At 40.1% G+C, this 22,853-nt stretch overlaps 1 protein-coding gene across 14 annotated transcripts in view; it reads right to left on the bottom strand.

Annotated features, from left to right (window-relative positions):
• The window catches only part of LOC121436428 (alpha-adducin), a 63,773-nt gene that overhangs the window by 18,648 nt on the left and 22,272 nt on the right, over positions 1–22,853 (bottom strand). For all 14 annotated transcript variants that reach the window (XM_041636290.1, XM_041636294.1, XM_041636296.1 and 11 more), the window contains exons 2-9: positions 20,325–20,539; positions 17,000–17,162; positions 11,346–11,497; positions 5,479–5,559; positions 5,108–5,257; positions 809–952; positions 621–719; positions 1–18 (exon numbers count right to left, since the gene is read on the bottom strand). The exon at positions 1–18 is cut by the window's left edge and continues 159 nt beyond it. In XM_041636290.1, the coding sequence (XP_041492224.1) occupies positions 1–18; positions 621–719; positions 809–952; positions 5,108–5,257; positions 5,479–5,559; positions 11,346–11,497; positions 17,000–17,162; positions 20,325–20,519 (1,002 nt within the window). In that variant the 5' untranslated portion in view covers positions 20,520–20,539. The remainder of the gene's footprint in view (positions 19–620; positions 720–808; positions 953–5,107; positions 5,258–5,478; positions 5,560–11,345; positions 11,498–16,999; positions 17,163–20,324; positions 20,540–22,853) is intronic.

Below are 22,853 nucleotides of genomic sequence, written 5' to 3'. Positions count from 1 at the left end.
ACTTGCCAGAGTTCGAACCTTTTCAAAAACAAGCAAACATGGCTTGGTCCCATAATGAAATCAAGAGAACCAGATGACCCTGAAAAGATACTGTAGCATACATACACACACACACATATACACTGCACAGAGAGCAATAGAACATATGGGACAGACTGATTACAAGGTCATTTTCAGAGATTTTTCTTACAGTGACAAAATATGGACACTCCTAAGAAAACGGGCACTTTTCCTCATTACCCGACGGCTGTTGGTAACGAGTGGTGGGACAGCAGGAGCTGGAGCAGAGTAGAGAGGTACAAGGAAGACTGACGCTGAGAAGCAAAAAAATCTCTACATTTTTGCTCCACCTTTTTACAAGGAAAGGTCAAATGCAGTAATATATATATAGGACATACATAAAGCCATATCACACACCAATACTACATAAGTGATACAAGCATTTATATATATGAAAAATTAGAAATGAAAATCCCAGCAATCTTTTACAAATTCCAAATCATAAACTCATCGTGGCTAAGGGCTTGCTCAAACCTTCATTCTTGCAAATCAAGTATCAGAAAACCCACATGAACCCTAGAAACATCCAAATAAACTATAAGCTAAATGGAATGGTCTACCTGTATCTCACAAGCAACCACAAGGTTATGGATGTAATAGAAGGCCTCCTCCACACTCTCTCCAACTGACACAAGCCCATGATTCCGGAGAATGAGAACCTAAGAGAAAGCAAGGGAGATCTGAGGAACAAGGCACCAAGTCTGATCATTTTGGCTCTACAACTGAAATACCATGAGATGCTACTGACCTTGCTTTTAGGACCCAGATTTTTCTGAATCAAAATTTTTTCCTCTTCATCAACCAAAATGCCATGATAGTCATGATAAGCAACATCTCCAAGGGAAAGTGCCTCCGGGGAGATAGGCAAAAGCCCACATTTCATTGCAGATACCTAGACACCAAATGGCCACCACAACAAAGAAAAGCCACAGGTAAACAGCAACTTACAACACACAAATGCTTTCCTCACAGAAATAAAATGACAGTGATATATGTTTAATTTCATTCTCTTGTTGGAAACAAATGAACCCATAAACGTAAGTATAAACTTTACTTCTAGGGCCCCTGACAGTAGCTGGGAGAACTTGGGAGAAAACCATGCCTGAGATTTTCCAGTGATTATAAATGCTACGCCAGTCAGTTCTTATTAAAACAGTGAGTCATGGTTTCATGAAAGGAGCAGACAATAGGCCCTCTGAGGAGCCTGGTCTCAAAGGGAAAGTTCCAAGTGCTACAAGGTTTTATTCACATTTTAATTTAGTCTGTAGGTAAGAGAGAAAAAACATCTGAAAATTAGATAAAACTTAATTTCTAACAAATTGACAACTACATAACTATAAAATTTCTCTTATATTTATTTAAATAAATGTAGTAGAGTGAGTTTGGGGGGTTGTTTTTTATTTTTGGTTTTTCGAGACAAGGTTTCTCTGTAGCTTTGGAGCTGTCCTGGAACTAGCTCTTGTATACCAGGCTGGCCTCAAACTCACAAAGATCAGTCTGCCTCTGCCTCTGTTTTTGTTTTTTGAGAACAATTCTTACTATATAGGTGGGACTGTCCTGGAGCTCACTATGTAGACCAGGCTGGCCTCAAACTCAGAGATCTGCCTGTATCATTGGCATGTACCACTATGCCTGGCTATATAAGGGGTTTTTTTTCTTTTTTTTTTTTTGTTTTTGTTTTTTGTAAATTTGTTTTCAAGACAGAGTTTCTTTGCATGGTTTTGACTGTCCTGCAACTAACTCTGTAGACCAGACTGGCCTCGAACTCATAGAAAGCTTTAAAGTAAAGTTGAGTCTCAAAAAATAAGTAGCCAGGCATGGCAGATAGGGCCTGTCACTCACAAGTGGGCTCAAGCTACTCACAGACTTGGGTAGAACGATCTCAATTTCAAAAGCAGCCTGAGCTACAGAGTAAAACTCTGACTCAAAATACAAAATAAAAAGGGAAATAAGGAATAGCACAGTGTAGAGCATGTGCCTAGCCTTGGCATCAATCCTCAGTATTATAAACAAACAAAAATTTACCCAACCTTTATGTTTCCTAAAGTTCCTCTAAATTTGTTCAAAAATACGCTAATTTTTAACATTTACTTAAGCTAGACAGAGTGTACAAGCCTTTATCTCAACACTCTAGAGGTAGAGGCAGGTGAATTTCTGTGAGTTTAAGACCATTCTGGTCTACACAGAAAGTTCCAAGATAGCCAGAGCTACACACACAGTGAGACCCTGTCTCAAAAAACAGAATAAAAAAAAAAGGAAACATATGTTCAGCGGCAATGGTGTAGACCTATAATCCTCAGGCTGAGAGGCCAAAGCAGGAGAATCATATGTTCAAGGCCAACTTAGACTACATAAGGAGACCCTATCTCAGTGGGGCAAAAGAATTGCTACAAGTAGCTATACAGTTCCAGGTCAATAAGGGATACATAGCAAGAAGCTATCTTTTAAAAAGGGAGGGAGGGATGGAGGTTAAACTAGAGACTGAGGGTGTAGCTCAATGTTATATGTAGGCTTAGTTCTACCCCCAGGAACATATGCAGACAGAAACGAGAGCATTAAAAAAAAGAAGTCTCGAGACCAGTCTGGTCTGCAAGAGCTAGTTCCAGGACAGGCTCCAAAACCACAGAGAAACCCTGTCTCGAAAAACCAAAAAAAAAAAAAAAAAAAGTCAATCAGTTATAAAGTTTATATTCCTGTGTATGACTATTTGTGATGTGCCAGAAGTGTAGATGTGGGTAAATACCTGTGCAAGCATATATCATACACATACACCAGAGAAAGACAACAGTGTCCTGCTCCATCGCTCTCCATCTTACTCCCTTTGAGACAGTGTCTCTCACTAAACCTAGAGCTGGGTTGGTAGTCATCAAAACCCAGTGATCTTCCTTTCTCTGCCCCCTCACAGTAATGAAGTTACAAGCATGCATACAACCACATACAATTTATTTTTATTTTTTTCTATTTATATATTTACTTATTTATTTACTTATTAAAGATTTCTGCTGGGCGGTAGTGGCGCACGCCTTTAATCCCAGCACTCGGGAGGCAGAGGCAGGCGGATCTCTGTGAGTTTGAGGCCAGCCTGGTCTACAAGAGCTAGTTCCAGGACAGGAACCAAAAGCTACGGAGAAACCCTGTCTCGAAAAATTTAAAAAAAAAAAAAAAAAAAGATTTCTGTCTCTCCCCCTCCCCCGTCAGCCCAAAGAGCAATCAGGGTTCCCTGCCCTGTGGGAAATCCAAGGACCACCCACCTCCATCCAGGTCTAGTAAGGTGAGCATCCAAACTGCCTGGGCTCCCACAAAGCCAGTACGTGCAGTAGGATCAAAAACCCATTGCCATTGTTCTTGAGTTCTCAGTAGTCCTCATTGTCCGCTAAGTTCAGCAAGTCCGGTTTTATCCCAGGCTTTTTCAGACCCAGGCCAGCTGGCCTTGGTGAGTTCCCAATAGAACATCCCCATTGTCTCAGTGTGTGGGTGCACCCCTCGTGGTCCTGAGTTCCTTGCTCGTGCTCTCTTTCCTTCTGCTCCTGATTTGGACCTTGAGATTTCTGTCCGGTGCTCCAATATGGGTCTCTGTCTCTGTCTCCTTTCATCGCCTGATGAAGGTTAATATTCAGGAGGATGCCTATATGTTTTTCTTTGGGTTCTCCTTATTTAGCTTCTCTAGGATCACTAATTATAGGCTCAATGTCCTTTATTTATGGCTAGAAACCAAATATGAGTGAGTACATCCCATGTTCCTCTTTTTGGGTCTGGCTTACCTCGCTCAGGATAGTGTTTTCTATTTCCATCCATTTGTATGCAAAATTCAAGAAGTCCTTGTTTTTTACTGCTGAGTAGTACTCTAATATGTATATATTCCATACTTTCTTCATCCATTCTTCCATTGAAGAGCATCTAGGTTGTTTCCAGGTTCTGGCTATTACAAACAATGCTGCTATGAACATAGTTGAGCATATACTTTTGTTGTATGATAGGGCCTCTCTTGGGTATATTCCCAAGAGTGGTATTGCTGGGTCCAGGGGTGGGTTGATCCCGAATTTCTTGAGAAACCGCCACACTGCTTTCCAGAGTGGTTGCACAAGTTTGCATTCCCACCAGCAATGGATGAGTGTACCCCTTTCTCCACAACCTCTCCAGCAAAAGCTATCATTGGTGTTTTTTTATTTTAGCCATTCTGGCAGGTGTAAGATGGTATCTTAAATGTCTTGATTTGCTAAGGAAGTTGAGCATGACCTTAAGTGTCTTTTGGCCATTTGAACTTCTTCTGTTGAGAATTCTCTGTTCAGCTCAGTGTCCCATTTTATAGTTGGGTTGATTAGCCTTTTACGGTCTAGTTTCTTGAGTTCTTTATAAATTTTGGAGATCATACCTTTGTCAGTTGCGGGGTTGGTGAAGATCTTCTCCCAGTCAGTGGCACATACAATTTTTTTTAAATAATTAATTTGTTTTTATTTTATGTATTTTGGCATTTTGCCTTCACATATCTCTGTGTGAGGGTGTCAGATCTTGGAGCTACAGACATTTGTTAGCTGCCATATGGGCACTGGGTATTGAACCCAGGTCCTCTGGAAGAGCAGTCAGTACTCTTAACCATTGAGCCATCTCACCAGACATACAGTATTTTATGGGGATCCTAGGTATTTGAACTGAGGTCCTTTGTTTAAGAAGTAAATATTCTTTCCTACCTGTTGACCATCTCCCAAGCTCTAAGCATTTTGTATGTATGTATGTATAAAATATATAACAATTTAGAATTATTTGCTTGCTATAACAAGCAAGAGCAAGTCAGAGCTTTAAAATCTACAAAGTAAGTTGTGCACAGTGGCACATGCCTGTAGCCCCAACACTTAGGAGGCAGAGACAAGTGGATTTCTATGAATTTGAAACCAGCCTGGTCTACATAGTGAGTAGATACCCAGAGATACAAAGTCAAAGTGAGGCCTTATTTTGAAAACAAAACAAAATAAAACAAACAAACAAACAAAAAAGCACCAAATCAATAAATGAAATAAAACCTACAAAGCTCCAAGCATGGCACACTTACCGCTGCCCCTGCTGGTGTGTGAATGTGCACAATACACTTAGCATCTGGTCGTGCAGCATAAATTGCAGAATGTAATGTGAAGCCAGCCTGATTTACTCCCAGGTTAGTACTTCCACGATCTACTATATCTCCTTGTAGATTGACTTTAACCTGCAAACAAAGAGGCAAACCTTTAACGTTCAAGATGACTTCACGGTACCCTTACTAGAAAACACTGAAATCCAAGTTCAAAGTGTCTATAACTTCTTTCAAAGGTTCCTCTCCTAATTGAGTTTTGTATACTCAATTAGGCGCTGCAACTAGACATGAGAGCACTTACAAGATCTAATACAATCTTTATAACACAATGCCAAAGAAAAGGGCATTCTCACCAAGCTGGATGCAGTCACTTCACTGTAGAGAAGTCCAAAGGGGACGATGAGGAAGTGTTCCTGCTCGGAGTTCACTCTGGTCTATGGGAAAATACCCGAGTTAGCACAGAAGTCCAGCTATAATTAACTGTGTCACTTACGGAACACAGAGTCACAGGTGAATGATTACGGAAGAACTAAAGCATACAGTCTATCACAAAGCTAATAAGTGAACACTTACTATACTGTACAGCAATTAAATTGTCAAATACATACTGGTCATGTCAATGAAAACTGACTGTAAAGGAAACAAGTCAAACAACCCAGCACTCACCCTGATATGCCAATTAGTCATTGTAAAGTTATTCTGTGGCCATCGGTCTCATGGCAAAATGGTGCCAATCCTCAGAAGTAGAGTAATAAAAAACAAAACCCTTTATAAAGTTTTTCAAGGAGCTAGGAAAAATGGTTAAACAATTAAGAGCACTTGCTGCTCTTGCAAAGGACCCAGGTCTGGTTCTCAGAATGCATATCAGACAGTTCAAACAACCTATTAACTCCAATACCAGGGGATCCAACCCCACTTCTGGTCTCTGTAGATACCTGTTGTGGAATGTTTAACTAGGTAAAGATATGTTATAGGTGTTTATGCTGAGGAATACTACTTTAACTGTGTAAAGGTGTGGTATATTTGTCTATGCTGCATTTGTTTAACAATATTAGGATGACTTACATTTGTTTCGCTGCATTTTTTAATTACATAAAGATACGTTAACATCTGTTTCAACTTGCTTGACTAAGGCACCGGATTGGTCTAATAAAAAGCTGACCAGTCAACAGGAGAGGGATAGGTGTGGCTGGTTGACAGAATAAACAGGAGGAGAACTCTAAATTCCAGAGAGAACAAGGGGAAAAGACTGGGACACACCCAGTCCTAGAAGTTAGGCAGCTGCCAGACAGACACAAGAAGCAGTGAAAGTAAGATTTACAGAAGGAAAGAAAGGGGAAAAGTCCCAAAGCAAACGTAGATGAAGAGAAACAGGTTAAATTCTAAGAGCTAGTAGGACAAGCATTAAGATAAGGCTGAGCATTCATAACTAGAAAAAGGTCTCTGTGTCATGATTTAGGAGCTGATTGGTGGCCCAAAAGAAAAAGCCTGCTACAGACAAGCAAACACACATACACTTAAAATAAATAATAAGTAAAAGTTCCAAATTAGATTTTGATAACACACAAACCTATAAGATGATGGAAAGATGAGCACAAAAGAACACAATCTTTTGGTTTTTCTGTGTGTGTTTATCTCTACAACAATTCATTCAGCATAAAATATATATATATATATATATATATATATATATATATATATCCAGCATATACCAGAAATATAGCAATGAGAAAAGGAAGAGCTGATCCCACAATAAGAGATACCTCATTTTCATAAGCAATAATTTGGGAATAGACTTAAGTGCCTCTCTACAAGGCTGCAAGGCAAAGCATGCCTGTGATTCCAGCTCTTGGGAAGGAAGCTAAATTAGAATGACCTTGAGTTCTCAAGAGCCCCTAGGTAAGACTTTGTCTCAAAAAGTTTTTACAGACTAAACAGAAGCACATTATACACCTGCTACTGGTTAACAAACTCCGTAATACTAGCTAAGCTTAAGCATAGTATTATAGAGGAAAGGGAGAGAAGGGAAAAAGAATTTCCTGGGCTGTAGAGATGGCTCAGAGGTTAAGAGCATTGCCTGCGCATTGCCTGCTCTTCCAAAGGTCCTGAGTTCAATTCCCAGCAACCACATGGTGGCTCACAACCATCTGTAATGAGGTCTGGTGCCCTCTTCTGGCCTGCAGGCACACACAGACAAAATATTGTATACATAATAAATAAATAAATTTTAAAAAAAAGAATTTCCTGATTACTTATGAGTTGGACAATTTTTCTTATGATAAAGTATTTTACTTTTTCTATAAAGTTATTTTCTTGTTTTGTGTTTATTTTATAGTTATTTCTCCTTTTATTTCCTCTGAGGCCAGCCTGGTCTATACAGCAAGTTCCAAGTTAGTCAGAGCTATACAGTGAGACCCTTTAGCAAACAACAACAGTAATATATAAAACCAATTGTAGGCTTAACAGATTTACATGTTTTAATATCAAACACTTAAATATAAATTTCTTAGTCTAAAGCAAAAGGGATTTCACACAGAATTCAGACATCCAATGAAAAAAGAGCATTTCAAAGTAGGCTTCTTCAACAGTCATCCCTGTGTCTGTACCCTTGGCTACCACCTCTCCTCTGTAAATGAGAGTAGACAGCCTCAGACCCTCGGCCATTCTTAAACACCAAACACACCTCAGCACTCATATCCCCCATACCCTGTGCACTGGCCCGAGGGTGAACGCCAGACTAGAGTTGAAGCAACCAGCTATGAGGCTTTACCAGTGCTAAGACTTAACTAATGCAGGACAGAAAGGCCCAGAAAAGGGTCTTCGCCAAGAAGCGCCTCAGCCCAAAATCCCAGCTGGGCCACCCTGGCTTGTCCTTCCCCATCTCCAAGGCGTCTCTAAATCTGACACAATGTTAAAGATCTAAGTCAGACGATCCTCTCCAAGCTGCCAGCACCTGTCAGCACTTTCAAATCCCCTTAGCAGAAAATCCCTGACACTCTTACAACGAAAAAACAGAATGACCTCTTAGCACTTACTTTTGCACTGATACTGTTAATATCTCTTTCCTGCTAAGTATCTACGTAAGAATATCTAGATGCTGTTATGGTGTCTAATGGCAAAACAAATGGATGTCAAAAACACTCTAAAATTTAAAAAGCCAAGCCGGGTGTGTGTGTGTGTGGGGGGGGGTTCTTCAAACACTCTGGTTCTAGTTCATAACATATAGAAAATCTTTTTGGTAATGGATTATTTTTTAACTGTATATTAATAACTAAACAGAACACTTAAAGATAGTTAAAGACAGAACAGTAAACATCTAACTGGCATTTTAATTCTGTCAACATCAAACAAATTACAGGGGAGAGGGGAACACCTATAATCTGAGTCCAAGTCACTAAAACAGCATTCATAACAGGGTGAGTTATACAAAGCATCTTAAAAACACACAAATAATGAAGCTACTGTTAAAACCAGGGACTAAATTTTCTATTCCTATTACAGCTGTAACATCTGCATGGAACCAATTACCATTAAATCTCCATCTGAGTTTTCTGTCCAGTGTAATTATCCGGAAGGGCCAGCAACTTTCCAGCATGCCAGGATGTGCACTGGCACATGAACTAAGCTAACTGGGCCTACTGTTCAGCTATCAAGTTTCTGGTGAATTCTTTTTCACAATTTTCCTCAAGTAATTTTAGTTCAGCCAGAGCTGGTCACCACTTAATGTTTGAGGGCACACCTACACTGTGCCAGGCCCACAGCCAGGCTACACAGCAGCTCTGCTTATACAGCTGATGCTCCAGTGGACTGGACAGATTGAGAAGAGTCACTGCTTCATGGGAAGAGGGAAGGATAACACTCTACCCCACACAAGGGTGCAGCACATGGTAACAAGGACACAGCCTGCATTTTTGAAAAGTTCATTTTAACAGCAATGCAGCAAGCAGACAGGAAGAAGGCAACTCGGCATCTGCAGTACAGATCAATGCAAAGAGAGAGTAGCATAACACACTGCTAACAAGGAAGGCGCCAGACCTCAGCTTCAAGAGGTTTCACATCCCTCTGAGTCCAGAAAGCAGCTAAGCTGGAGCAAGCACTAGTCATGAGTTCACATGTGGAAAACAGCCATAGGTATATATGGAGAAAAGGCTCAAGCAATCTACACAGCTGCTTGAGTAGACAGCACTGGCTACCTCAAGACAAATAAGAGTTTGGCAGGAGTATGAGTTTTTCTTTAGACATCTGTAACAAATACATAAGGCATACTTGTTATAATAAGCAGGCATTGTAATAATAATTTTAAAAATTCAATATTGCAAGTTGGGGTTCTGCCTGGGTCACATACTGAGTTAAGACCAGCCTCAAAATCTATGGGCTGGTGAGATGGCTCAGAGGTTAAGAGCACTGACTGCTCTTCCAGAGGATCTGGCAATTCCCAGCAACCACATGGTGGCTCATAACCATTTATGATGAGATATAGCGCCCTCTTCTGACATGCAGGAAGATATTGTACACATAATAAATAAATACATAACTGAATAAATGAATAAATAAAACTTAAAAAAAGACCAGCCTCAAAAACTAGTAAATGTGGGGGGCTGGAGAGATGGCTCATTGGTTAAGAGTGCTCTCTGCTCTTCGAAAGGATCCAAGTTCAGTATGTGCACCCACATGGAGGCTTACAACCACCTGCAATCCTAGTTTTAAGGGATCATATACATCTCTCTGACCTCTTTGAGCATCCGCACAGACACATATATAGGCAGGCAGGAACACACACATACACACACACACACGAATAAACATTTTTTTAAAAGAAAGTTTTTCTTTTTTTAACTTTATTTAATGTGCACTGGTGTTTTGCCTGCATGTCTGTGTGAAGGTGTCAGAACTTGGCATTACAAACAGTTGTGAGAGGCCATCTGGGTACTGGGAATTGAACCTGGGTCCTCTGGAAGAGCAGTTGGTGTTCTTAACCACTGAGTCATCTCTTCAGCCCTCACAAACTTTTAAAAATAGTAAAGTTTTAGTCAGGCAGTGGTGGTGCACACCTTTAATCCCAGCACTCAGAAGGCAGAAGCAGGTAGATCTCTGAATTTGAGGACAGTTTGGTCTACAGAGCGAATTCCAGGACAACCAGAGCTACACAGAGAAAAAGTAGAGTTTACAAAAAGTAAGGTTTTTTAAATCCAGGGAAAGAAACTAAATGGAAAACAACAACAAGAACAAGAAATTGAAACAAGCCAGAAAAACTAGGTAAGAATGAGGAAAAGGAAAGCAAACTGTGGTCCCTTGGGCGTTTAGGAGGAAGGAGGCGATGTGACTCACAGCCAGGCACAGTGTGGCCAGAGACAGAAAGAGTGCCGCTATTTTCTGTGACACAGCAAAGGCGGTTACTCAGAGAACTCAAAGAAGGGCAGCAGGGTGTTGTTCTCTGGATTTACGTATTGTTTATTGAGACAGGAACACGTGAAGCTCGAGCTAGCTCAAACTATCTTTGAAACACAGTCAAGAACAATCTTGAATTCATTTTTTTACATTTATTTATTTACTGAAGGAAGAAGGAGCACGTGCCAGCTCCTGTGGGAAGGCTAGAGAACAACTCCACGGAGTCTGTCCTTCTTCTTCTCTTTCCACCACGTGTGTCCCAGGGATTGAATTCAGGCACCATACAACTAGCAAAGAGCATTACTGAGATGATGGGCCATGAAAACAAGCTGAACAAAAACAAAGTAAAGGATGGGCTGATTGGTTAGAAAACAGAAGGAACCATGCACAAGGGCAGGACTCATACAGTCCCCCATACAACCTTAGTTGGAACAATGGTTAGTTCAGAGAGAACAGACAGTCAGTAACATTTGTTACAAATCTACACTGCGGAACAGAGAGGCCCTGAAAATGTTGGGAAAAGGCAGAAAACTAGAGAAGCTGAAAACACAAGCATAACAGAGAAGCTTCGACCAGAGTCAGAAAGAAAATACTGTTAGATTTGTAAGTCATAAATGAATTTTAGAAACTGCTTCTTATTTGATAAACATTTATTAGGTTGGCATGCAAGAAAGATGTTTTAAAAAACTACTCTCACAACTCTGAACCCACACTTGCCAATTCTTGTGTCCTGTAAGGACTCCAAAGAGACTCATTTATGCAGTGCGAGAAAGGATGGTGCTGGACGGCTAATGAGCACTCACCCACTCGGGCACGGGTCTGGAGTACTCACTGTGATGTGGTTGTAGATCAGCTGAGACCACCCGAAGAGGTCTGCCAGTCTGTAAAACGCTGCCAGTTTACAGCGCAGCAGCTTCTCCCCTTTGTCATACGCAATGGAGTCAGAGCCTCTGAGGTCATTCACAGGGGTGACCATACCAAGACCTAGGATAAGGAAAGACAGAAGTCAAACTTCTGTTTGTTTTAAAAACTTTATTGGTATTTTATTGTTTCCATTTGTCAAATGCAAATCAATTACCATAGTACTATTTATTGTCCATATTAGACCATAAAATTTCAAAAACTTCAATGACAAAAAGAATGTTCTCTCTGGCATTAATACATAGTTCAAAAATAGGTAACAAAAAGGGAGTCAAATTTGGGAGAAGCAGTAAAGAATAGATTGAAAGGAAATTTACAGCCTGGGTGGGGAGTGGGTTGGGGTGGGGACTGGCTGTTGGGTGCTACAAGAAGTCTGTAAGGAAAACCAAAGCCATATTTCAAAGATTTGACTTATGGGTATTTCATCAGTTTGTAATACATGAATCTGAAAGAGCCAGCAGTTTGGTTCTTGAAAGATCTCTGGGGCTGGAGAGATGGCTTTGTGGTTAAGAGCACTGCTGCAGCAACCACATGGTGGCTCACAACGATCTGCAATGAGCTCTGGTGCCCTCTTCTGGCCTGCAGGCATACATGCAGGAAGAATACTGTATACATAATAAATAAATAAATTTTAAAAAAAAAAGAGGAAGGAAGGAAGGAAGGAAGGAAGGAAGGAAGATCTCTGAATCATGTTCATTTACTTCAGCAAGTAGACCAGGACCCTGTCATGAGATGCCAGGACCAATTCATGAAACAAGCAGAAAAAAAAAAAAAAAACCCTGTAATGATATTTTCTCCAGCAAAAAAAAAAAAAAAAATGAGGTATAGGGATCAGGGGACAGTGAAGTGGACCAAATGGGTGACGTCTGTCAACACAGCACAGACCTCAGAAACGTGGTGTGTCAGTATGTGAAAGGGGCTCAGATACCTGTGGAAAGGAAAGTGGATTATGGTGAACACATGGTTAAAAATAACATGAGGCAGCAAGCAACAATCATAGCTTGCAGCATTATATTCCTGAGTGAGCAGATAAAAGAAAAGGCATAGAATGGATGATTCTTCTTTCAAGAATGTTTGGTACAATCTCCTTTCTAATCATGCAAAAACTATAATTTAAAGGTAAAGACTTAAAAACTTTATATAATGTAGGGCAGAGGTGACACACACCTTTAATCCCATTACTCAGTAGGCAGAGGCAGGAGGATCTCTGTAAGTTCAAGGCCAGCCTGGTCTACTGAGGAAGTTCTAGGACAGCTGGGACTACACAGTAAAAACCTGTCTCAAAAAACAAAACATAAAGATTCAACACAATGCCCATCAAAATCCCAGCAAAATTCATCAAAGACCTTGAAAGAACGCTACTCAACTTTATATGGAAAAGCAAAAAACCCAGGATAGCTAAACAATCCTGTACAATAAAAGAACTTCTGGAGGCATCACAATCCCTGACTTCAAACTCTACTACAGAGCTACAATACTGAAAACAGCCTGGTATTGGCATAAGAACAGACAGGAGGACAAATGGAACCGAACAGAAGATCCAGATATCAATCCACACATCTTCAAACACCTGATCTTTGATAAAGAAACAAAAAATATCAAATGGAAAAAAGAAAGCATATTTAACAAGTGGTGCTGGTATAACTGGATATCAACATGCAGAAGAATGAAAATAGACCCATATCTATCACCATGCACAAAACTCAAGTTCAAATGGATCAAAGATCTCAACATAAAGCCAGCCACACTGAATCCTATAGAAGAGAAAGTAGGAAGTACTCTTGAACGCACTGGCACAGGAAACCACTTTCTAAATATAACCCCAGCAGCACAGACACTGAGAGAAACAATTAATAAATTTGATCTCCTGAAACTGAAAAGCTTCTGTAAAGCAAAGAAGACAGTCAACAAGACAAAACAGCAGCCTACAGAATGGGAAAAGATCTTCACTAACCCCACATCAGACAGAGGTCTGATCTCCAAAATATACAAAGAACTCAAGAAATTGGACACCAAAAGATCACATAATCCAATAAAAAAAAATGGAGTACAGACCTAAACAGAGAACTCCCAACAGAGGAATCTAAAATGGCTGAAAGGCACTTAAGGAAATGTTCAACATCCTTAGTCATCAGAGAAATCCAAATCAAAACAACTCTGAGATTCCATCTTACACCTGTAAGAATGGCCAAGATCAAAAACACTGATGACTACTTATGCTGGAGAGGTTGTTGGGAAAAGGGAAAACTTCTGCATTGCTGGCGGGAATGTAAGCTGGTACAACCCCTTTGGATGTCAGTGTGGAGATTTCTCAGAAAATTAGGAAACAACCTTCCTCAAGACCCAGTAATACCACTTTTGGGTATATATCCAAAGGCTGCTCAATCATACTACAAGGATGTGTGCTCAACTATGTTTATAGCAGCTTTGTCATAGCCAGAACCTAGAAACAACCTAAATGTCCCTCGACTGAAGAATGAATAAGGAAAATGTGGTACATTTACACAATGGAGTACTACACAGCAGAAAAAAATAATGACATCTTGAATTTTGCAGGAAATGGATGAAGCTAGAAAACATTATTTTGAGTGAGGTAACCCAGACACAGGAAGACAATTATCACATGTACTCACTCATAGGCGGTTTTTAAACATAAGGCAAAGAAAACCAGCCTACAAACCACAATCCCAGAGAATTTAGACAACAATGCAGACACTAAGAGAGACTTACATAGATCTAATCGATATGGGAAGTAGAAAGTAGAAAATGACAAGATCTCCTGAGTAAATTGGGAGCATGGGGACCTTGGGGGAGGGCTGAAGGGCGGAAGGGAAAGGCAGGGAGGCGAGCAGAGAAAAATGCAGAGCTCAATAAAAATCAATAAAACAAAACAAAACAAAACAAAACAAAATTTGTATATAAAAAGGAAATTTGCAATAATAAACATATATGGCAAAGATAAAGAAAAATTAAAATATTGATTCATCCATCAAAAGTTAGCTCTTTAAATGACAAAATTAAAGCCAGGCAGTGGTGGCCCACACCTTTAATTCCAGCACTTGGGAGGCAAAGACAGGCTTATCTGTGAGACTGAAGCCAGCCTGGCCTACAGAGTGAGTTCCAGGACAGTCAGGGCTACACAGAGAAACCCTGCCTCAAAAAACTAAAGAAAACAAAAGCCAAAAACAAAAAAATCAAAATAAAAAAACCACACAAATGTTAATGTTTCAATAGATGGAGAAATACTTCATAAAGCTCAACTTCCTTCAGGATAAACCCTCTCAGCAAATTAGAAATAGAAGAAACAGTCTCAATAAAGGGAATCTATAAAAACTATCACTAACATGAAACATGATGATGAGTTTGAATATATTCTACATAGTACTAAAAACAATGAAGGATGTACATTTCTGTACTAGATCTAAATACAATATGATGGGCTCTAAAGGGAAGGGGAAAAAACAGAAACTTGGAAGGAGACAAGTCTGTTCTTCTTTTCCTTCTTCCTGTTTTCAGTGAGTTATTACTAAAATGTATTTATAATGAGGAGACAATGTGTGGGTGAAATATACTCTCCTATCATCTAACCCATACCAGTGTCGTCTAACCCATCAGGAGTCCATGGGAAACATGAATGCCTTGCTAGTGGCCATTAGGTTTCATGCTAGTACATTAAATGATTCTTCAATTTCTGTACTCAGTCACCATCCGGTGCTAGGCAAGTTCTAAGAATACAACAGACAAGTAAGCAGCAAATGTCAGGAGACCTAATTGAAGCCAGTACCTTGTATTCTCAATCAGAGCTGACCATCCAACTAACTCATCAGAGATTGACACTGAATCCCCTGTCCTACAGAGCAGGTCAACCACACAGGAAGTAGAGGCGGGGCAATGAGAACAGTAGAATTCTAGGAAGGAGGAAGCCCATATCCCCCCCCCACTTCCCCGCACTCCTGCCCAGACCACCGAAGAAGCAGGATGTGACCTGCCCCGCTGAAAAAGGTACTGACAACAGCCCTATCCCTGGGTTCTACCTTGTAAGGTGACATTTACAAAGTCCACAGCTAAGGTAATGCTCCACATGAGCAAGACACACTAATCTTTGCTTACATACATTCACCCAAGTTTACCATGGCTTTGCTTTGAAATGCTGTTTCTCACTTTTTCTAAGCCACAGTGACAATGGTGATAAGAAATGTTGTCCTAATGACTGGCTTAGCAGCCAAGAGCACTGGCTGCTCTGGCTGAGGACTGGGGCTCAAGTTCCAGCACCCATGTGGTGAATCACACCCTTCTCCAATGCCTCTCCTGGCCTCTGAGGGATATGCACACACACAAAACATGAACAACTCTAACGAACGTTTTTATGTATATATAATTTATTTATTTTTATTTTATGTTCATTGATGTTTTGCCTGCAGGTATGTCTGCATAAGGGTTTGAGATCCCCTGGAACAGGAGTTACAGATAGTTGTGAGCTGCCATGTAAGTGCTGGAAATTGAACCCCAGTCCTCTGGAAGAGTAGCCAGTATTCTTAACTGCTGAGCCATCTCTCCTGTCCCCAGAAACAGTTTTTCTTGTTTGTTTTTCTTTTGTTTTGTTTTGCAAGACAGAGTTTCTCTGTACAGCCCTGGCTGTCCTAGAACTCACTCTGTAGACCAGGATGACCTTGAATTCGCAGGGATTTCCCTACCTCTGCTTCCCAAGTGCTGAGATTAAAGGCTTGTGCCACCACTGTCCCTTCTTTTAAAAAAAGAAATGTTGCTCTAGAGGTACACAGTCATGAAAGCAGGAAAAACACTGATACACATAAGAAAATTATAGACTGCTTAAAGTTAATTGAAACACAGAATCTCAGGGCTGGAGAGATGGCTCGGCAGTTAAGAGCATTGGCTGCTCTTCCAAAGAACACAAGTTCAATTCCCAGCACCTACATGGCAATTCACACCTATCTATAATTCCAGTTCAGGGAACCATACATCCATGGCAAAACACCAATGCACATAAATTTCAATTAATTAATTAATTAATAAAAGAAATACTTTATTACCAGCCAGGTAAGTTTGAAAATGATAATGATATGCTGAGAGAATTTTTCTCTCTCTTTTTTTCTTTCTTTCTTTTTGGTTTTTCAAGACAGGGCTTGTCTGTCAAACAGTCCTGGCTGTTCTAGAACTCACTTTGTAGTCCAGGCTGGCCTCGAACTCACAAAGATCCACCTGCCTCTGCCTCCTGAGTGTTGGAATTAAAAGCATGCACAAGAATTTAATGTTAATTAAAAATAAAGTAAATGGAAGAATAAGAAATAATAGAATCCCACTGGCTTACAGAAAATGACTCCTCTACACTCAAGATACCTTCAAGTTTGCAATCTTTTACTATGATTAACAGAGATTTCAAAATACTCAATACAGTCAGGTGATAGTGGTGCACACCTTTAATCCCAGCAATCCCACAAAAACAAAACACAACAATAATAACAATACTATGTAATGTACAGTTGCATACTCATGTGGCTCACATGAGAAAGTTACAGATCACATACAAAGTCAGGAACTACTCACTCATGTTCAAGGCAGCCATTCCTCCTTGTGGAGCTGCTGGGTAGACATTTGGTACATTTGCGGTCATAAAGTCTGCAATCTGCTGCAATGCCAACAGGCCTGTGGGATTCTTCCCCTTCTTAAACTGCTCTTGGATCATAGATTCCAGTTCTTCACAGAAGGCCTACAATGCATATTAAAATAGTCAAGCACCTTTTGGGGACCCAGAATGCACCTGTAACTAACTATCAGATTAATGTTTGTTTTCATCCAGTGCTTGAACAGCACACAGGGAACTCACATTTCACTTCTGAGAGTATGACCTGGTATAGTCTTTTTGGTAAGTCATTTAACAAAATAAAAGCTTAAAACTTAAAACAAAATTCAATTCATGAAAATCTATTTTAAGAAAATAATCAGGAATGTATTTAAAGACTTATTCATAAGGTAATTAATCTCGGCATCACAGATTTTAAAAAGTAGGCCACATTTCAGAAATTAAAGAACTAACTCGACACACTGGGAATTTTACAGATGTACTCAATGGGAAAAAATCTTAAAAATTAAACAGCATAGGGGCTGGAGAGATGGCTCAGTGGTTAAGAGCATTGCCTGCTCTTCCAAAGGTCCTGAGTTCAATTCCCAGCAACCACATGGTGACTCACAACCATCTGTAAAGAGGTCTGGCGCCCTCTTCTGGCCTTCAGGCATACAGACAGAATATTGTATACATAATAAATAAATAAATATTTAAAAAAAATTAAACAGCATAAAATTCCTCTTGATATATTTTTGAGTAAAAAGGTAATACAGTTTTTATAAGACAAAATGGGAAATTAAACTAGAAAAAGATTAAAAATGTATCAAATGATAATTATAATTCTCAGTAACAGGATTATTGATCATTATAATTATATTCTACTTTGTGCTTTCTAGCATTTTCTTCAAAATAGGGAAGTGCCTGGTTAAAGTAGAAAAAGAGCTGACATGGTAGTGTATGCCTGTTGTCCTCAGGAGAGGCAGAAGCAAGAGATCCGCTCTAGATCATCTTATACTACAGAACAAGTTCAAGAACAACCTCAGCACAAGAGACCCTATCTCAAAACAATTTTCTTTAAGTAGAAAAAGACAGCTGGGCATGGTAACAAACCTGAAAATCCCAGCATCTGGGAAACAGAAGCAAGAAGATGGCAAGTTCAAGGCCATCTTGAGGCACAGAGTGAGACTCTTGTCAACTAAGTATCTAAAGAAACTCTATACTTATCTTTTATTAAAAGTAATTCTAAATTAGGCAAAACATGCACTAAATTGATAATAAATAATGATTTTAACATAGGGTTGTTATTGTAATAGGACAGGTTTCTCTGTGTCATGGTTTTGTTTTGTTGGAAAAGAGTCTAGCAGCTGCTTAGCCATAGCGGACCTGAAGCTCTCTATGTAGACCAGGCTTGAACTCACAGTGATCCTCCTGCCTTGGTTTTCTGACTGCTGAGATTATGTTGATGTAGGAAAGTCATCTGTCTATGTGTTATTTTCATTGGTTAATAAAGAGACTGCCTTGGCCCTTTGATAGGACAGAAAATTAGGTAGGCGGAGTAAACAGAACAGGATGCTGGGTAGAAGGAAGTGAGGTCAGACGCTATGGAGCCAGCCGCCAGGTCAGACATGCTGACTCTTCCCCCAGTAAGCCACCACCTCGTGGTGCTACACAGATTATTAGAAATGGGTTAATCAAGATGTGAGAATTAGCCAAGAAGAGGTTAGATATAATGGGCCAGGCAGTGTTTAAAAGAATACAATTTGTGTGTTGTTATTTCGGGTGTAAAGCTAGCTGTGCAGGAGCCAGGTGGGACGAAAAGCAGGCCTGCTCGCCTCATCACTACAATATGTAAATGCCATCACACCTAGCTCAGATATTTTTAACTTTCCTCAGATTGATAAAACCTATCAAAAAGCTAATGAAGAAATAAATCTTTTTTCAAACAATTATAAATGATATCTTAGATGATAACACGAATTTACTAGATGATCTATCTAATGCAAGTACTTAGTGATTCCAAATTAAATTTATTCATAGTTTTTCATTGCTTAATCTGAAAACTTATTGAAAGAAACAGCCAAAGTGCAGTCCAGTATATATACCACTCAGAGGAAATGTACAACAAGCAAATGCATAACTGCTAGTTGAATGGTATCAAGAAGTGTCAGGCAGATCTACCATCTCATGATAAACAGTCAGTGCTCATAGCTTATGTTAGTCAACGGTGGAAGAAAAACAAAGACGAAGGCAGTAAAATAAATCATCAAAACACAGCTACTGATCTGTCTTTGTTATCAAAGCACAATGCAGGAGAATATAAATACACATGCACAAAGACTAAGGAAGCTGCCCATTACGGAGCATCACAGGATACTGGTCACCGGGGGCAGCAAACTCAATCCCAGTCCGGGCTACAGAAAGAACTACTTTTAAAAAACAGAAAAAGAAAAAAATAAAATAAAAAGCTGAGCACAGTAATATCATTTTTAAAAAGACAATGACATCTCCCAAAAGTTAAAGGGATGGAGTAAAACCAGAGTAGAAGGGAGAAAAGGGGAGAAAAGAATGTGCAGCACAGGTAAGCACAGCAGCACCAATGTGAGGAAGTGTAAGGACAGGGCCGCTGTAACTACAGACCGTCTAGAAGACACTCAGAGGTGTGACTGCCTCACAGTGCTGACGTTAACAATTCAGGAACTACTAGCCTAGGTGCGACCAAGAACAAGTGAAGGCCACACTGAGTGTCCTTTATTCAAAATATTTAGATTTGAGAGTGTTTGCACAGGCTTTATCAGTTGATCATGTCAAATTCAAACAACTAAAATGCTCTCAAATCCAAATATTTTAATCACTATGGTAATGCTTAAAATATTTGTTGTGAATTTTTGGAAGGGATGCTTGACCTATATTTTGTAGAAAACAGTGGGTTTTACATTGTCGCTGATTTATAAAAACACTTTGGAGAAACAGTAAAGACAATCCAAAGCAGAAATAAACATCTATCCTTAATAACTCTAAAACATTTTCATTCTGTCTGTTGGCATGAACCAAATAGAGTTCTTTCAACAGGATTGATGAGCATGAAGCGTCAGTGTGCTCTGTGATGAGGAACTGACTATGCCATTCACACAGCAGGCCTAGGATCCCAGGAATCAGAAGGAAGCTGGTCAAGTTAGTTCTTGTAGACCAGGCTGGCCTCGAACTCCCAGAGATCTGCCTGCTTCTGCCTCCCGAGTGCTGGGATTAAAGGTGTGCGCCACCACCACCCGGTGGGTCAAGTAAGTTCTGAGCAAACTTTTTCCTTACAGGACTTTGTAGAATCATGGACACCCTCTTCTTCTGCTCCATCATATTGAAGTCCTGACGAAGGTCTGGTGCCATGTTCCTCTCCCGCAAATATTCTGGATTGTTCTCATCCACTCTGTCAAAGTACCTCTCCTTGTGAGGCGCTGTGGTTGGGGGTGGTGAGGTCACCACTGCGGCCCGGGTATCACCATTCATTGCACAGTTTTTCTAGGGTCCTATAAAATAAAAATAAAAGATATCTTTGTGTTCAAAGCAATGGTCATTATGATTTCATGATGAGTCCGTCAACCTCAGAAATACATTCTTCTATGTGGGGATATGTTGGCTCCTTTATAGCTCAGAAGCACATGACTGGTCAGCCAACCTCCCTCCATTAATCAATGATGTATTTTGTTCTCACCACTGTTTATTGGGGCATAGGAAAACAATCTAACAAAGCTATTATGTATGTCCTCTGACAAATCCAAAAGGAATTAGAAATTTGAGCTTGACCATAATTAACACTTAGATTGATCCCACACTGACAGGCAGATTTTGGAAGTGTTAAACCAAACTTTTTTTAAAATTAGAGAAAAATGTATAGTTCAATAAAATCAATTAAAACATATATAGATATAAAACCACTTTTATGTGTGTGTGGATTTTTGCTTTGTTTTTCAAGAAAGAATTTCTCTGTAGTTTTGGAGCCTGTCCTACAACTAGCACTTGAAGACCAGGCAGACCTCGAACTCACAGAGATCTGTCTATTTCTGCCTCCCAAGTGCTGGGATTAAAGGTGTGTGCCACCACCGCCTGACTGTGTTTGTTTTTTGAGATAGGGTCTTTCTACATAGCCATGGATGCTCTGGAACTCAATATGTAGACCAAGCTAGCCTCAAACTCACAGAGATCTACCTGGAGTGTTAGGATCAATGCCCCTAGCTGTGTGTGTATCACCATACCCATATCAGCATACTTCCTTATTTTTCCCTTAAGATTTATTTATTTATGTGCTTTACGTATATGGGTGTTTTGTCTATTATAGATTTGCACACTAGGAGAAGGCATAGGATTCCATGGGACTACAGTTATAGATGGTTGTGAGCTACCATGTAGGTGCTGGGAATTGAACTCAGAACCTATTCAGGTGCTCTTAAACACCCAGTCATCCCATCAGCACCACACTTCCTCTTTTTTGTTTGTTTGTTTGTTTTCTTTTTTCATGAATCAGGGCTTCTATGTGCAGCTCTGGAGCCCTTCCTGGAACTCACTCTGTGGATCAGGCTTGTCTGAAACTCACAGAGATCCCCACCCCCCCCCCACCCCCAAATGCCGAGATTAAAGGTGCCACCAAGGCCTGGCTAATCTCAGCACTTCAGATGCCTAAACAGGAGGATTAGTAATTCAAGGTCATTATAGGCTATCTAGTGAGTTTCAGGCCAGTCCCGAATTCACCAGACCCTGATTCAAAACAAACAAACAAAAGGTAAGAAAAGTGATTCAGCTGGAAAAATACGAGGACTGGAATTCAAGCCAAGGCAATGTAGCTCAGAACTGTTGTTCTTAAATGCTCTGATCTATACTATAGATGATAAAGATGACAAGTGCAGCAGTGGCAAGGCCCAGGAAACGCGGGTAACAATGCCCTTGATGAGATGGGTGGGGCTGGACAAACCTCAGTCAAGAGAACTTGTGGCTCTTCCAAAGATTTGCTCCCAGCATTCACACAGTGCAGCTAAAAACCACTGTTACTCCAGTGCCAAGTGATCCAACACCTTCTGATCTCTCAGGCACCCAAACAGATAATCACACGTAAATACATTTTGAGAGAGAGAGAGAGAGAGAGAGAGAGCGCGCACCTAGATGAAAAGACTGGCCTTGAATTACACCAAACTTGCTTCAATCTAGTACTGACCTTTATTGTTACCATCATGTGAGTGAGTTTGTGTGCTTTTACATATAGTCACACATGAAACATACATGGAAGAGGACAATTTTTAAAAGCCAGTTTTCTCTACGAAAGGTTCCAGATCACCAATATTTCAGATCTTGGGTGTTTCATGGCAGTCACCTTTACCTGCTGAGTCATTTGGACCCTTTTTTTTTTTTTAAAGACTAAGTCTCACTCCATAATTTAGGGTGACCTCAAACTCAAAGCAACCAGGCTGCCTCTGCCTCTTAAGTGCTGAGATTGCAGGTATGAGGATCATACCCAGCAGCTTGCTTTGGTTGGTGTTGCTCTGTTCTTCCATGCCTTTCTGACATGGAGGTCAGAAAAGGAAGTCAAAACCCCTGAAATTTGTTTACAGATGGCTGTGAGCCAGCAAATAGATGTTGAAAACCAAACCCAGGTCCTCTTTAAGAGCAGTAAGTGTTCTTAAACATTCAGCCATCTTCCCAAAACCCATTTGTGTGTATCAGACAGGGTCTATAGAACCCTAGCCTCAAATACATAGATCAAAGATAACCGTGGATTCCTAATGCTCTTGTCACTACCTCCCCAGTGCTACAGATTACAGGTCTGTGCCACCAGGCCCAGTTTAAGTTTGT

The sequence above is a fragment of the Microtus oregoni genome, unplaced genomic scaffold (genome assembly GCF_018167655.1).
Source record: "Microtus oregoni isolate MIOR12 unplaced genomic scaffold, Mior012 000049F_ref0000343, whole genome shotgun sequence".
NCBI lineage: Eukaryota > Metazoa > Chordata > Mammalia > Rodentia > Cricetidae > Microtus > Microtus oregoni.
Note: the sequence above shows the minus strand (reverse complement) of the source record. Positions and strands in the feature narration are given on the sequence as shown.